Here is a 15,395-nt window from a genome sequence, read left to right on the forward strand (position 1 = left end):
ACCTACTGTCGACAAGGTAAATTTCTATGTTGACGAGGATTTGCTGGTAATAATTAATTGTTCAAATTTTTAATTTAAAAAAATTCAAAGTTGATTCCTGTTTGATCAATTGATGACAAACGCACTATTTACATGCAAATACATATTTTTTATTTTATTGTTTAATTATTAAAATGAGGTACACAAGGCAAAAAGTACATACTAATACTGAAAAATTTGTTGATTTTAATTTTTTCGACAAATAAAATATGTAATTATTTTCCTCTCAATAACGTAGGAATAATTATCATTACATTTTTGTATTTGTATTTTAATATAATAGTATTCCGTATTCAAATCTGAACGCGAAATTATTTTGTACAAGATAATAGTTATAGTAATAATAATAATAAAGCTTGTGAGAGTCTATAAAAATGACGCAATCAATTGGTGTCAATTAAAAAACGTCTTGAGGAAATAGTAATTCGAGAAAGTACTAGAATCACGGAATTAAAATATTTTTAAATAAAAATTCGCTCGTATTTTTTAAAAAATGAGCTTTGCTATCATTTCTTCCCAGGTTTGACGTTTTTACGTGGTGGAGCACCCCATCTTAATGCTGTACTGTCTACTGTTAGCCTTGGCCTCTTAAATTGTGAACTTTTAATGTGTTCTTCAACTAATTTTGGCGTCACACAAATTACATGTTGACCTTTCCAATATTTCACCATATTCATACTTTGTAAGGTTGATATTATATCTGTTTGTGAGATACTGGTCATATTACTAAAAATAAAATTTTAAGAATTTATTAAATAAAAATACAAATAAGTAAAAAATAATTATTTAATATTCAATATTAAATTTTATTAAATTTACCTGAGATCTTTAATGCTTAATGTTCCTCTAAAATCACGCAATATTTCTAACAGGATCCAACTCCAATAACTACGATACGATAATTTACCGAGATCACTTAAAGGTTTTTCAGGGCTTCCCACAGTCTGTTCAATTCTACTTAATTCATAACTGAATGCTATCAAAAGTTTACCATATCCTTGTCTTTGAAATGGAGGTAATGTTAAAATACACGCAACATTATTACCGTCCGGCGACTCTTTCTCCTAATAAATCATTTAATATAAATTAATTAATGCCATAAAAATTTATACAATTAAAATTTAAATATTCAATCACTTACTTTTGAAAAATAACCAACTAAATGAGCTCCATGTTTATCAACTTCACATAAAATATAAAAAAGAAACGGTTCAACATCGAAATATAGTGTTTTATGATCTAAAAATAATTTTGCAAGAAGACAAAGATTTTGACAATAAACTTTGTGTTCTTTACCATCGACTTCCCAAATACTTAGAGTTCCTTTACGATATATTTCTTTACCAACTGGCTGTCTGTGTGTGCATTCACTCTACAAAATCAACAAAATTCAAATAAAGATAACATTAAAATAAAAATTATTATTATTAATATAAAAATTATATTATTATTATAAAAAGTTACCATATGATAACGATAAGTTTTTTCTAGTCTCATGTACTTGAGACAATATTCACAAATCCATAATTTCGGCTGCTTGCCATATTCTTCCGGATAAGGACTAAAATACCAAGTGTCTATTTCATATTTTCCTAAAGATAAACTTTTAAAATAGTAAGCTTATTGTATTTTTAATAAATCTACTTATTATAAATATTTATGTACATACCGATTTGAATTTTATCAATATATTTAACTTTCGTGATAGCCTCATGTTCTTTCTCAAGTGCCGCTGTTGTAGGATCCATCTCTGCGTATGTCTGAGTAATAAAAATAAATATAAGTTCAATGAATAATAATAACAAATATGAATTAAAATTAAATTATCATTTTTAGACAACTTACTTTTTGTATATGATTAATTTCATCGTGCCTTCTCTTTTGATTCCTCGTGATTTTTCTATCGGATGAATCAGCCAATAAATCACTCGCAGGATTGTGTTCGCTAGTTTTCCATCTCGTGTCATTCATATCAAATCTACTGGACATGATTCTGTCTCTCGGTACCCATTCATCCAGCCTCCTGTTGTATCCTTCATAATGTACGTAATACTCATAATGCGATTCTAATTCGTTGTATCGGCTCTGGATTATTTCCGCAGGATCTGTTGTCAAAAAAGTCTATTATTTATCAAATGTCATCATTGCTTTATTATTTACAAAATTTTCCCGCGCATTTTTTTCTCCAACATTCACTTGTTTCTCGGTGAAATTACCGATTAATTATAAAATAATAATTCTATACGTCACTCAATACATGACAGAACAAAAAAGTAATTGTGATTATCAGTAATAGAGGAAGGTTAAAAATAAATATTAACAATAGCTGTAGGCAATAACAAAGAACATTCTAGAGTGGAGTAATTGAATAGTGTCATAGAGCGTGATGATAACAAGCGTGTTACTCACGCCAAGAGTCATCGGATCTTCGCACAAGATAGTGTTCGCCGACGTCCAAACGCACTTCTTCCGAGCTATCAGCGTCGTCACCAGACTCTTTTCCTCCATTAGTGATTGGATTTTCACGTTTTTCTTGCTTCACCATTATTTCCTTAGCACTCACAACGGTACTCTCCTTGCCTCGTAGCTCCATATCCGCCATTTTGGAATAATAATAATCAAACGCGGTTCAGTGGGAAAATGCGCCTTGAGTATCTATAGCTTGCGTTTAATTTTTATTGTAAAACGTTTCCCTGATAGCCAGCGCTTTCTCAGTAAGTAGTTGGCTTCTAGCAGTTACGGTTAACTTGACATCGAGTTAGCGGTAATTTTTTACATGACAACAGTTGTAAGCAAATTGACGGAAATCTACGGCCGAAACTTGAATACAAATTAACAATCAAACTTGTAGTTAAATTTCCTTTCAACTTTATTACAATTTGACAGAAATACTTGTACAGCAAGTCTTGACGTCTGTTTGCAGAGTAAGTTATAGGTAACTAATAGTTGATCGCTTGCTTTACCAACTCTTTCCGTCAAGTTAGCTTCAAATTACGGACGTAGTTTGACAGTAAGTTACAGGTAAGGTGGCTATCAGGGTTGATGTACGAAACTCCAAGTAATTCTTATGATTAAAACTACCCTGATAGCCACCTTACCTATAACTTACTGTCATTCTACGTCCGCAATTTGAAGCAAACTTGACGGAAAGAGTTGGCAAAGCGAGCGATTACCTATTAGTTACCTATAACTTACTCTGCAAATAGACGTCAAAACTTGCTGTACAAGTATTTCCTTCAAATTGTAGTCAAGTTGAAAGGAAATTTAACTACAAGTTTGATTGTTAACTTGTATTCAAGTTGTGGCCGTAGATTTCCGTCAATTTGCTTACAAGTGTTGTTGAGAGAAGAATTACCGCCAACTTGATGTATAAATTAACCGTAACTGCTGGAAGTCAACACTTACTGAGAAAGCGCTGGCTATCAGGGTGGAGATGGAATGGCTTTACGCCAACAGTTGGTAACATTTATGTGTACATCTTATAGCTTTATCTTTTTAGTATAGTTTGTAATATTTAATTTAAGAACAATAATAATAATGACAATAACAATAACAACAATAATTGTTGTTATTATTATTGTTATCATCATAATAATAACTATGCAAGTTCGTAATCGAGCATATAATACCATCTAGCGGTTTAATTGTTAAAATATAAGTTTTTCTTACCGGTAAGTAATATTGAAAGTATGTAATTCTAAGAATTTTGAACTAAAGAGCGAATGAGAGTGTTTAGACTCCTATAAATAATTATTTAATAAATAAAAATATAGAAAAATCTTAGTAAAGCAACAATTTTTATTTAAAAAAAAAGTTTTCGTTATTTTCTTTTTTAATTTGTTGCTGTTAATATTAAATCTTTATTTTGAAATTTTTCTAAATATTTTTTGAACGTTTCTGCGCATTGCTATTGCGCATCTAGAGAATTAGTGACGCCATTTTTCATTTACGCGGTACAAAAAGCCGGGAATTGACAGAATAGTTGACAGCTGGAGTAATTTTTTGATATTTTCGGTTTTTATACTGTTGAAATTTTTCATTTTTGTTCGAATAACTTTTTTATTAGCTAAATAATAACGTTCGTTGGTAAAAATTATTACAATTTATTAATTAACAATAAATATTATGTCAGTTAACTTGTCGCGGTAGAAGAGTCGGTTGCAGCTTAATGTTGGCTCATCATTCTTGCAGTCTGCTTCTGTGAATCTGAATATTTGTTTTTAAGTATTTTGTTTACAGTTGTACTGAAATTTGATGTCAGTGATGTGTGTTTGGTGAAAAGTGTTCATATGTGTCAGTGAGTATTATTCTAGCAAAAGTTGATGAATAGTTATGTTGATGTTGATATTTTATAAACTATAGTGTGTTGTTAAGTTTAGTGTTAGTATTGAGTCAGTTAAAAGTGAAAAGTACTTGTAAAATACATAAAAATTTTCCAATCGGATGATATCAAGAACTCAACAATTTATCGAGCAGAATCTTTAAGGTAAGTGAAATAAATATTATAAATAGTAATTTAAATCGCGCGCGATTATACATTGACACTAAGTTAACTTCACGAGTAATCGTCAACTTTAAGTTGAAGGATAAAAAAATTAAATTACCTACATCCAGTTTTGTTATATAATTTATTTATTCAATTTAGATAATTTTATTCTTAAAAATACTAGAGTAATTATTCTTATATTTAAATAATACGGGAATACTTTATAAATTTATTTTTAAATAAAAATTTTCTTCACTAAATAATTATCAGTATAATTATTAAATACCGTAATTTATGTACAAATATAAATTACAAATAATCTTAATAAAAAAGCAACAAAAATTATACAATTTTATAATAATGAAAGTAGCAGACATTTGATTGGAATTTTTTCAAAATAAACGAATAATATATTAGAAGAATTTATTAAAATGCACACTAATTGGAAATTTTTTTCTCATCATTCAACTTATTTAAAAACTAAGCCAATTATTGTCTCTGCTATTTTCAGTATCAGTTATATTAATAGTAAGAAATTCATCAAATGCAATTCATTAAAAGTAACAATGCGACTTGATAAATTTTTCCATACTTGTTTCACACTCAAAATAAATTCATACTTGAATAAAAATTTAGTTACGTAATACGTGGTAATAACTTTGACATTTCATCAAGTCAATTTTGTGCACTTTGATTTGCAGTTCCTCGTCTCCAATCAGGAGTTTATTTTTTCGCCTAATGGTGGAGGTCGGAAATTGTAGTCCATACGCCTTTGATGCTGCTCATACAATCTTCTTTCACGTTCACGTCGTCTTTGCTCGCGAATTTCTTCTGTTGGGTCGCCAAATTCTTCGACAGTTTCTTCTTCCCATCCAGTTGCGTTTTCGTCCCATGTCTCAAGCTCATTCTAAAATTGACATAGTAATTAAATTATTAAAATTATTCTAGTTTTTTAGTTATTGAAATCTAGTAGACAGTAACTTACAGTCGGTACTCTTTCAGAAGCAATAGCAAACTTAGATAAATTCATAGAAGTTTCTTCAGTCTTTGGATCTCTAAGAAGTATTTTCTTTTGCTTGGTTATTTTTGGTGTCATGTCCTGAAACAGTTTATTTGTTCTTTAAACAACAATTTTGATTTGATATCTTGTTTTTTAATCCAAGTTTAATTTTTATCAATTGCATATTAAAAATAATACATAGGTCTTGTTAAAAAAAATGAAATTTATAAGAAAATAATTTCGTCAATTACTTGCCGTGAATTTATATTCTATAATTTCAATAAAAAAACTATTATTCATCTAATTAACAATCATAAATAAATATACTTGAAAGAAATCAATTTGAGTTTCTTCCCCAGCTTCAGGAACTTTAGCAATTTGTTGACGGTACTGTTCTATTTTACTCTGAACGGTATTACATGGTTTATTTGACACAACAACCACAGGATTTTCATCCCATTGCTCCCAATTTTCTTGTTCCTGCAATTAAAAATAATTACTATTCCATTGCATAATTAACTTGCAATTTAATTTAAAAAAAAAAAAAAAAAACGAGATAGAAGGAAACGTACCACTTTGTTATTAAGAGAATTAGGTATAACACCAACAGCTGACAGCGGAATAGAATCGCACGAAGATCTTCTTCTCCGTCTGAGACAACATAAGGCACGTTTAAAAATACTCAATAAAAATATAAAAAGTGCTTTCAACCGATTAACTAAAAATTCCATAGCCATCACCGTGAATTTTCATACACGGTATCCAATGTGTCTTAACCTCTCTAGCACTTTGACGTGGATAAATGGGCCAATACGTCAACAATAAACTGACATTTAAAATTTACTCATACGAAATGATAAATTAAGAAATAATAATAAGAACGAGTTTAAGTTCCGATTACTTTTAATTTTATTACATTATTCCAAAACTATTGCAAGGTTTTGTTTTTATTCGTCTATTTAAATCGATGTTCTGATTCGACTTTACTCTCGTTATATTTTTTTCCTTTTACCTTGACGGAATGTATCGATTGCTGATAACCATCGAGATTTTATCCGCGTTTTGTTTGAATTATTTATTTTAAAGAAACTAATTACAAGTTATTGTATTAATAATGTAACATATTTAATTAATTTATGAATTTTATAAATAAAATATCAATCAATTTCTTTATTTTACCACAGAGAAGAAAACAAAAAAATAAATAGACATAGAAAATACATTTCAAGTATTTTCAGTAATAAAAGGGTATGTTCCGATATGCACTGCGAGCACTGCACAGTGCTATTACTATAGAAAAATTCGTTCCGTAATTGACTGCCAGTATACTGCCGCAGTATCCTAGGGAAATATATGACGTCATAAATCGCCGCCATATTCTGCTGCGAGTACTGGCTTTTTTGAGGTAAGGTACTCGCAGTAGTTTGATCACGTGATCAGTCAAAACTATTTAAAGTGCCTAACGTTTTATAAACAATACCAGCAGTTAAATCACAGAGTTTTGTAATTAATTTGGATTGATAAACGAAACAATGGAAGAATTGCTAAAATTAACTTTATTAGACTGTATTGAAAATACTCAATACGAGCTGAAAGTTACTCAGGAAATTTTTGATCGTGCAAAGACAGGTAAATTTGTCATCGTATCGATCTCTATTTTAAGCGTAACATAACCTTATTTTTTTTTCATTTTAATTTTTCGTTATTATTTTGCAGATACGATGTTTGCTACTAAACTTTTGGAATTTTGTAAAAATTAAAGTAAAAATATGAAATTTATTAGAATATTACTGAAAGATAATTTACTAATGATTATCATGTATAATCAATGTCAATATCTCTAATGTATTTACAAATCCGGTATATTTTCTATGGAATAATTTTTTAATATTGTAATTAATCGATCTACAGATTGTTTTGTATTTGATAGTCCCATACCGACATACTACCAAATGTATGATTCAAAAGAAATAGGAAAAGAAAATAAACTTCCGTCAGAAGCCGGCTCGTCAGGCACAGCAACATTTACCGACAGACCTTCAACATCTTTTGATACTTCTCAGACGAAGTCAACGGCTGGAAAAACTCTTAATAAACCGAAAGCTACAAAGTCATCGGGTAAACAGAGAAATGACATAGATGACAATAAGAAATGTCCAGTTAAGCAATTATGAAAGCTGAACAATTATATTTTTAAAATGTATCAACATTAATCTCATAAAATTTTTGTATAATTATCATCAAATTTAAGATGTCAAGAATTGGAGTAAAAATGAAGTTCTACTCCTTATTGAGGTATATAAGGAACACCAGCTTGAATTTCTTGATGCAAATATTACCAATGGCGATGTTTGGGTCAAAATTGCAACGAAAATCAACGAAACCCTCAGTCAGCAGAATTTGCCGCCTATTGCTGCGGAAAAATGTAAAACTAAATGGGAAACACTGAAGCGCCGTTATAAAAGTTTAAAAGATAGTCAAAAAAGCTCTGGGAATGCACCTATAACTTGGAATTTCTACGATGTAATAGTGAAGACTAATTATTTTTTCATGCTTTTTCAAATTTTTACAAATATTTTACTCATGTTAATTTTAAGGAAAGGAAGAAGTGTTTGGCGAGCAGCCGTGGGTAAAACCCTTGTCTACTGCTGGATCAAATACTACCAACGAAATGGGTATTTACAAAATTTGATTTTGTGAAATAATTTTTACTGATATAATATTCCGAGGAAATTAATTATAATTTACTCCCTCATATTCCTTAAACTGTTAACATTATTTATAAAAATATTTTGTATGATTTTAGATGCTGATGTTATCAGCCCACCACGAAAGCGGCAAAAAACTCTAACTAGCTACTGTGAAGAATTACTTTTAGCTAAAAAGGAAAATAGTGTGTTACGTCGAAAACGCAACTAAAATTTAATTATTTTTATCCTAGCCGTTAGGGTAATAGATAAGGATCTGAAGCTTTATGGGAAGGGGTTGAAGTTATAATATAAGAAAATGAATTCAATTTAATAAATATATTATAAAATTATCATACAAAGATTTGAATTATTAAAACAAACATAAAAATCTCAATTAAGAACTTACTTAAATGTCATTGTTACCGTTTCGTTACATAATTGAAATTTACTTTACTAACAATTTTTTTTTGAATCTGACGCGTGGTTTCATTAAAACTTATAAAAACTTTTTCGATGTTAATACTAGGATGTCAGGACAACGAGAGATATTTTTGTTGAAAAATCGTAAAGGTGTCGAATTTTAGGGCGTTACTTATTTTTACTAGATGGGAGAAATAATGTCCAATTATTTTTCTATTTCCTTGAGCCCTTGCCCTCTCTCTTAGATTTTTCTATAATGTTGCATGAGTCCCCTCTACTTGGGTCAGAGTACAATATCGCTTCTCCTTTACTCTTATGCTCTATTATACATCTATGTGTTTGTGTATACGTAAGCGCATTTATGCATAGACAAAGACGTACATGTGTACTATTTTACATTAAATTATTTACTGTGACCAAATTTTTATATTAAATTAGTTAGATAAAAATTAATTTGTGCATAGATTACAAATTGTCATTAGTTTTTTAGATCTAAATTTTTCTTTTTATTTAAGTCGTTATTTTATTCGAAAATAAAAGAAAACATTTATTTATTTTTTTTTGTTTAAACTTAAATTATAGTTATTAAATTTTGTTCCTTAAATTATCAACATATATATATATATTTTTTTTCTGTTGATACTAGAATTATCATAACATTCCTTTTTATTTTTTTCTTTTATCATTTACTTTTATTTTATTTAAACTATTGTTTATATATACATTTATTTTGTTATCGAAAACTTCTATTTCGGATCTCGACAAAGTTTAAAATTCTATTAGGGTATTTGTTCAGGCTCAAATCCCTTAGTATGGTCAGGCCCAACTAAAACTAAATTTTTCAAATAAGTTTCTTTTGAAAATGCTATTGATAAATTTGAAGATAACAAAATTTTAAAAATAAAATAAATGTATGTAATTAGTTGTAAGAACATAAAATTATTTATGAATAATTAAATTCTATTTGTTATAAAATAAAAATGTCGGACGTTGAGTCCGACATAACAAGTGAAATTCGCCAACAACAACATCGTGAGAAAATCGCATCAATAGCTCAATTATCTGGTGCTCTTAATAAGCTTGTGGATCATATAACAAAGAGATCAACAGATTCGGTAGAATCTGGCGCCAAGTTGCGTTCTCAAGCCAGACTTCCGAGTGTGTATATACCGTAAGCAGAATCGTTTTTTGAGGTTACAAGTTTTTTTTCAAATTTAATTTGATTTTTTTTTATATGATATTTTATAATAGTAGTTCATGCTTTTTATTACGCGTATTACTTGATTATTATCAATTATCTTTATAATTTCTATTTAAAATTATTAAAAATAATCAGCACAAACTATAGCGACCCAGATTTTTAGATTTTAACTTTTTTCTTATGTAAAAAGCGGACGGCCAGAGACTAAATAATATAACGATGCATGCTGATCTTATAATAGATGGGAAACTACAGTGAAAAAAAGATATTTGACAGCTTGCAATTACACACGCCAGGCGGCGCAAGAATAACTTTTACATGAATTATAGCTTAAAGGGGATAGTTTGCCACCGGAAATGTATTAAATTAAAATTGTCAATTTTTATTATAATTAAAAAAAAAAACTGAAATCCGAACAAAAACAGTTTCACTATAAAAAAATCGTGCCAAGTCCACGTTCATAAGACTATTAAGAAAAAAAAATTTTATTTCTTTACAAAAAGATATCAAATAAAAAATTAAAAAATCCAAGTAACCGATATGGTTGTATATGATTTTCGAAAATTAAAAAAAAATTTTTGTAAATTTAAAAATTAAAAGAAACAATTTTTGAACGTACTTGGTGTGCGTTATTGTGTACTTCAATTTTTTTTAAGTGTCCTAGTAGATACAATTTAGGAATTTCATAAAAAGTGAAATATTTCGTAACTACGCACACTAAATACATTCCAAAATTGTTTCTTTTAATTTTTAAATTTACAAAAATTTTTTTTTAATTTTCAAAAATCATATACAACCATATCGGTTACTTGGATTTTTTAATTTTTTATTTGATATCTTTTTGTAAAGAAATAAAATTTTTTTTTCTTAATAGTCTTATGAACGTGGACTTGGCACGATTTTTTTATAGTGAAACTGTTTTTGTTCGGATATTGAGATTTATGATTCTTAGATAAACTACGTTTTTTTCTTCAGTATTAAAAAATCCTTGAGAGAACGTCAAAGACTAAACTTATTTTTAAGTATGAAAAATATATGTTTTTACGTTTTATTATTAAGAAAAAAAAAGTTTATTATCTTTAAGAAAGTATTTGCAAGAAAAGTTCAAGTCAAGTATAAATATTTCAAATGTACTTGTAAGTCTTGATTTTATTATTTTTTAATTAAAATATATATATCTATGTTGATGTTAATTAGACTAAACCGAAAAAAGTGTAACTAAATAGGTTAATATTTTCCTCATTTTTAAAGATTTATTAAGGGGGATAGCCACTGTGACGCTGGAAACAATAGGCAATTTTCGGGAATTTTTTTTACTAGGATAATAAAGGAATTTGGGGATCGGGTTTTTTTTGTTTTATAAAGTATATGTTGAGGATAATTCTCCTAAATTTTTATTCAAATATATTTTGTTATCACAAAGTTATAAACATTTTTGTAGAGCACCAAAAAAATTTCCCCCTCCATTGCCGATACTGTAACTCAAAAACGGATTATCTGAAACAAAAAAACCAAACGGCATTTTAATCTATAGGAATGTCGCTATCGTCGCACGTAGGGGATTTTGAAAATTTTGATTTGAGAAAAAATGGCGCCATATTGAAAATTTTTTTGTCTTTTTTCCTCATTTTTTTGGACTCAAACAGCCTTAAAAAATCTTAAAAATTAAAATTTTCAAAATCCCCTACGTGCGACGATAGCCACTAAGTAGACGAATACGGGGAAACAAAAAAATTGAGAATCGGTTCATATTTACGAAAGTTACAGTACCGGAAAGTTTGAAAAAAGTCGTTTTGAGAAAAACGCGAGTAAAGTTTTAAGAAGATTCTCGCAACTTTAAAATCTAGTCTTTCACAAAATATTCATACTCACATCAAACTATCAAGTCCTGGGCCATATGAGGGTTCTTCCTCCTTATCTTTAGTATTGACCTTGACTTTTTTTATTTTTTTACTGGCCGTTTCCATGCGGCTTTCAGCAGCTTTAACCCGAGTAGCGTCGCGCTCAGCGCAGTATGAGTAGAGTGTTGGTCCTACTTTAACATCGAGATTCTCTAATATCTTCAGAGTTGCTAGAGCCCCATCATTGAATGTAATTGTTGAAATATATAAAGCTATTTCAACAATAAGGGAACAAGAAGAATTTGTTTTTGGGGCGAGCTGCCACACTAATGCATTGAAGCTTTCATTATTATTTTGTGTAAACCCACCGACACATCGTTCCAATAACTCTGGATTCGATAGATCTTCATAAATCGGTATTAAAGCTTCCGCAATATCTGCAGGAAGTGGTGGTTTTTCAACTAATGAGTCCAAAGTATTTGTTGCCACAGCTTTTTGAAATTGACACCACGAATTTGCACCTTCAGGACAAAGAAAATGCTGCGGATCTTCGGGTGATGAAAACTTGTGATAAAATGTTTGCCAAATAGCATTATACATCTCATCAACATCATTAGAATGACGTCTGATTGCTAAACCATAATACTTTGTAAATTCATTAATTGCTTTGTCCGTTAATCGACCTTTCCCACCTAAACTTTTCTGTGTATTTTCTTCTTTTCCTGTTTTTGTCTTCTTGTTAGTTCGTTGCTTCTTCAAAGCCCTTAGTCGACTGCCCATTCGTTTTTGCACGTGATTAATACATTCCTTTTTTTTATCTTCACCATGTCCCCATACGGTTTAGCATCACAAATATTTTTATACGTTTTAGTGTCACCATCACCTATATAGTTTACATACTTAACGTTATGTAATAACTCTGATCGCATAAACATCTCTTTTATTCCATCTACCTCCATTTGTCCAGAAGAATTTTCATGGTTTATTGGACAGTCTAGAGCATGGTCTTGCATAAATTGATCGTATTCAGCTGTTCCTTTTTTTGAGCTCATTAGCGCACACATCTTACAATAACTGGATTTCATACTTACATCTACGATTTTGCCAGTGAAGTAACCAATTAGAGAAGATATACCAAATGAAGATTTAAACCCTCTTTTCTTCCAACTACCGTCACCGGAGACAGAAATTCCAGGAATGTCATTGGATTTTAAATGCTTGCAGGTTTCTTGGATTTCTTCTTTAGCAGCTTTTTTCAACACACAGTTTCTAGCTGCATTTCTGATTTGTGTGACCAGACGATCGTAAAAGCTATGGAACATTGGTCGTGGTAAATCCATGAAAGCACAAAATCTTTCAGGTCCAGATAACCCAATACCAATTATCCGCATTGCAAAGATGAAACGGCGATTAATTTCATACGCATTCTTGATGAGTGGACATGAATTTATCAAAACTGGATCACATTTTTTGCAATTCACAACTAGTTTAAAACCTAATCCTCGAATACTTGTCTCAGTAAAGTTTACATCACCACCACACTTTTTACACGATACACAGCCACTTAGTAAATTAAATATCGAAAAAAAATTTATAATTTTGTAGCTAATACTCGAATCAATTGTACAATCAGATTTTTGTGATAATTTCCTCTTGGAAGCACTATCACGTCGTTGAGAGCCAGTATTTTTTTCAGTTTCATATCTGTTGAGCGGTCGATTAAATTTTTTCCTGTCGTTTGGCAGTTTTCTTTCGTTTTTAATAACTTTACTTTGTTTACGATCCATTATTTAACAAATTTTTTTGTTAAATAAACAAAAAAAAAAGATCAGAAGATTTAAAAAAAATAAGTAAGTAAACAATAACGAGTACACTAAGAAACTCAATAAATTAAAGAACGAGTGTGTATTCATACAAAACAACTAAACTATGAGGTACAGTATCTCAACAATAAGAAAAAATATACGTTAAAAGTCAAATAATTGTAACGGTTGACAATCGTGAGGAAAACAATCGCCAACCCGTACGAATCAAAGACGGAGCGAGCAGGCGACGTTTTCGTCGAAGCGCCGCGCGTAAAACGGTCAATCGACGCGCTCTTATAAAAATGACTATAACTCGAAAACTATTCGGAATTTTTCTATAAAATTTGAAATACATAATTTTGAATATATAAACTTCAGTTTAATGAAAAAAAAAAAAAAATTTTTTTTCCGAAATTTTACAGTGGCTATCCCCCTTAAAAAAGTAACATTACATATATTATAAAAAGTATATTAAAATATATTGTAAGTTGAAATAAAAAAATATAAGCCTGATGAAATTTAAAAAGATATTATTACTTTTCCTCATTTATTTTTTTTTAATAAATTAGCAGAATTCACTGTATTGTGCAGATATTGAAAGAAACAACAAATTAGCTGTAAAATGTTCAATTTTTTTTTTCATATAAGTCGATTTCAAACTTTGCTTCTTTACATCGATGTGCAAAGTTTTATTTTTATTTTACTGGAATGCATGTATGAGTAAAGTTTTAAATTTATAGATTATTGTTTATAAAATTCTTTAACCTTTCTCTTTTCTCCATTCCAGCAACTTTCATGTCATTGTTTAGTTCTATATCTACATCCATCACTGGAATTTCATGATTTACAAGTATTGGAATGTCGATCAAATCATCTCTCATGATGCAAATGTTGTGCAAAATACAACAAGCAATTACGTAGTAGGGTATTAAATCCGTTCTTGTAAATGGCAGTTTATCCAACAAACTACGAAATCTTCCTTTCAATGATGCGTTTGCTCGTTCTATCATCATACGAGCACTTGAATGTTTTTTGTTGTATTGCAACAAATCTTCGTGGAAGTTTCCATTATTTCGGTAAGGTACCATTATACAAGGTTGAATACTGTAAGCCTTGTCTCCTAACAAATGAGTATCGTCAGGAAAAACTTCAGGTGTGCAATAATTTTGTAAATTTGACAGTCGAAAAACACGAGCGTCATGAACTGAGCCTGCCTGACCACAGTACGCATGAATAATTTTTAATTTATGGTCACATACTAGCTGTAATTATAACATAAAGTTTGTTTCAATGAATTTAATAAATATTAAGTTCATCAATATAAAATTCAATGTTTTAAAAACCTGAGTTTGAATAGAATGAAATCCTTTGCGGTTAATATAGCTAGCATGGTACTCTTTGGGCTGAGCGATTCTTATGTGTGTTCCATCAATCGCTCCCAATACATTCGGAAATCCGTACTTTCGAAATATATGATTAGATGTTATCCTGGCTTCTTCACGTGTAGGCCATTTTATGTAGACAGGTAGATAATTATATATTGATTTAACTACTTTCCAAACAGTTCTCCAAGCTGTTGCTTTTTCGACATCGAAACGATCACATACCGATCTGTGAAATTAATAAAATAGTAAGCTAAGATAAAAGACCCTATACTGGACCACGTACCAGTACCGGAACATTCCATGCATTTGTATATCTATATTTGTGAATATAGATATACAAATACATTGAGTGTTCCGGAACTGGTACATGATCCGGTATTGGGTTTTTTACCTTATTCTATTGAATATCAATTTTTAATTTTTTAAAGATTTCGATAATAGAAATAAAGGAATGTGAATAATGTACCTGTAAGAATCTGGTGTTGCCATGGTCCAAATACTCAGAAGAAGCTGTTTTTCGACAGCAAT

General features: G+C 29.8%; 5 protein-coding genes across 8 annotated transcripts in view; 2 read left to right on the plus strand and 3 right to left on the minus strand.

The window, feature by feature from the left end:
• Positions 1–205: 205 nt before the first annotated feature.
• Mof (males absent on the first) lies at positions 206–2,965 on the minus strand. The gene is made up of 7 exons (XM_074247402.1): positions 2,449–2,965; positions 1,885–2,144; positions 1,709–1,799; positions 1,504–1,631; positions 1,181–1,411; positions 859–1,103; positions 206–765 (listed from the first exon to the last, which is right to left on the minus strand). The coding sequence occupies exons 1-7, from the start codon at positions 2,639–2,641 to the stop codon at positions 546–548; spliced, it is 1,368 nt and encodes a 455-aa protein (XP_074103503.1). The 5' UTR covers positions 2,642–2,965; the 3' UTR covers positions 206–545.
• Positions 2,966–4,060: 1,095 nt separating this feature from the next.
• Jdp (DnaJ domain-containing protein) overlaps positions 4,061–15,395 on the plus strand; it is a 56,173-nt gene continuing 44,838 nt past the window's right edge. Inside the window, exon 1 of the mRNA XM_074247716.1 lies at positions 4,061–4,525. The gene's annotated coding sequence lies outside the window, so the exon portion shown is untranslated. The remainder of the gene's footprint in view (positions 4,526–15,395) is intronic.
• On the minus strand, positions 4,767–6,525 carry LOC141531432 (receptor-binding cancer antigen expressed on SiSo cells). Its single transcript, XM_074249262.1, has 4 exons — positions 6,098–6,525; positions 5,853–6,005; positions 5,511–5,624; positions 4,767–5,432 (listed from the first exon to the last, which is right to left on the minus strand). Exons 1-4 carry the CDS (start codon positions 6,260–6,262, stop codon positions 5,241–5,243), a joined length of 624 nt encoding a protein of 207 aa, XP_074105363.1. The 5' UTR covers positions 6,263–6,525; the 3' UTR covers positions 4,767–5,240.
• Positions 6,797–8,565, plus strand: LOC141531431 (uncharacterized). 4 transcript variants are annotated; one of them, XM_074249259.1, is made up of 6 exons: positions 6,797–7,154; positions 7,242–7,385; positions 7,456–7,643; positions 7,777–8,048; positions 8,128–8,200; positions 8,332–8,565. In XM_074249259.1, exons 2-6 carry the CDS (start codon positions 7,354–7,356, stop codon positions 8,442–8,444), a joined length of 678 nt encoding a protein of 225 aa, XP_074105360.1. In that variant the 5' UTR covers positions 6,797–7,154; positions 7,242–7,353; the 3' UTR covers positions 8,445–8,565. The 4 variants fall into 4 exon arrangements, with proteins under 4 accessions (XP_074105360.1, XP_074105357.1, XP_074105361.1 ...); XM_074249256.1 differs by having other exon boundaries at positions 6,799–7,154; positions 7,242–7,355; positions 7,437–7,643; XM_074249260.1 differs by having other exon boundaries at positions 6,804–7,154; positions 7,242–7,286; positions 7,437–7,643.
• On the minus strand, positions 9,504–12,468 carry LOC141531430 (uncharacterized). The gene is made up of 2 exons (XM_074249255.1): positions 11,709–12,468; positions 9,504–11,333 (listed from the first exon to the last, which is right to left on the minus strand). The coding sequence occupies exons 1-2, from the start codon at positions 12,455–12,457 to the stop codon at positions 11,330–11,332; spliced, it is 753 nt and encodes a 250-aa protein (XP_074105356.1). The 5' UTR covers positions 12,458–12,468; the 3' UTR covers positions 9,504–11,329.

This window comes from Cotesia typhae, unplaced genomic scaffold (assembly GCF_013202065.1).
Source record: "Cotesia typhae breed Kobodo isofemale line unplaced genomic scaffold, CoteBio_Ctyphae contig_5, whole genome shotgun sequence".
NCBI lineage: Eukaryota > Metazoa > Arthropoda > Insecta > Hymenoptera > Braconidae > Cotesia > Cotesia typhae.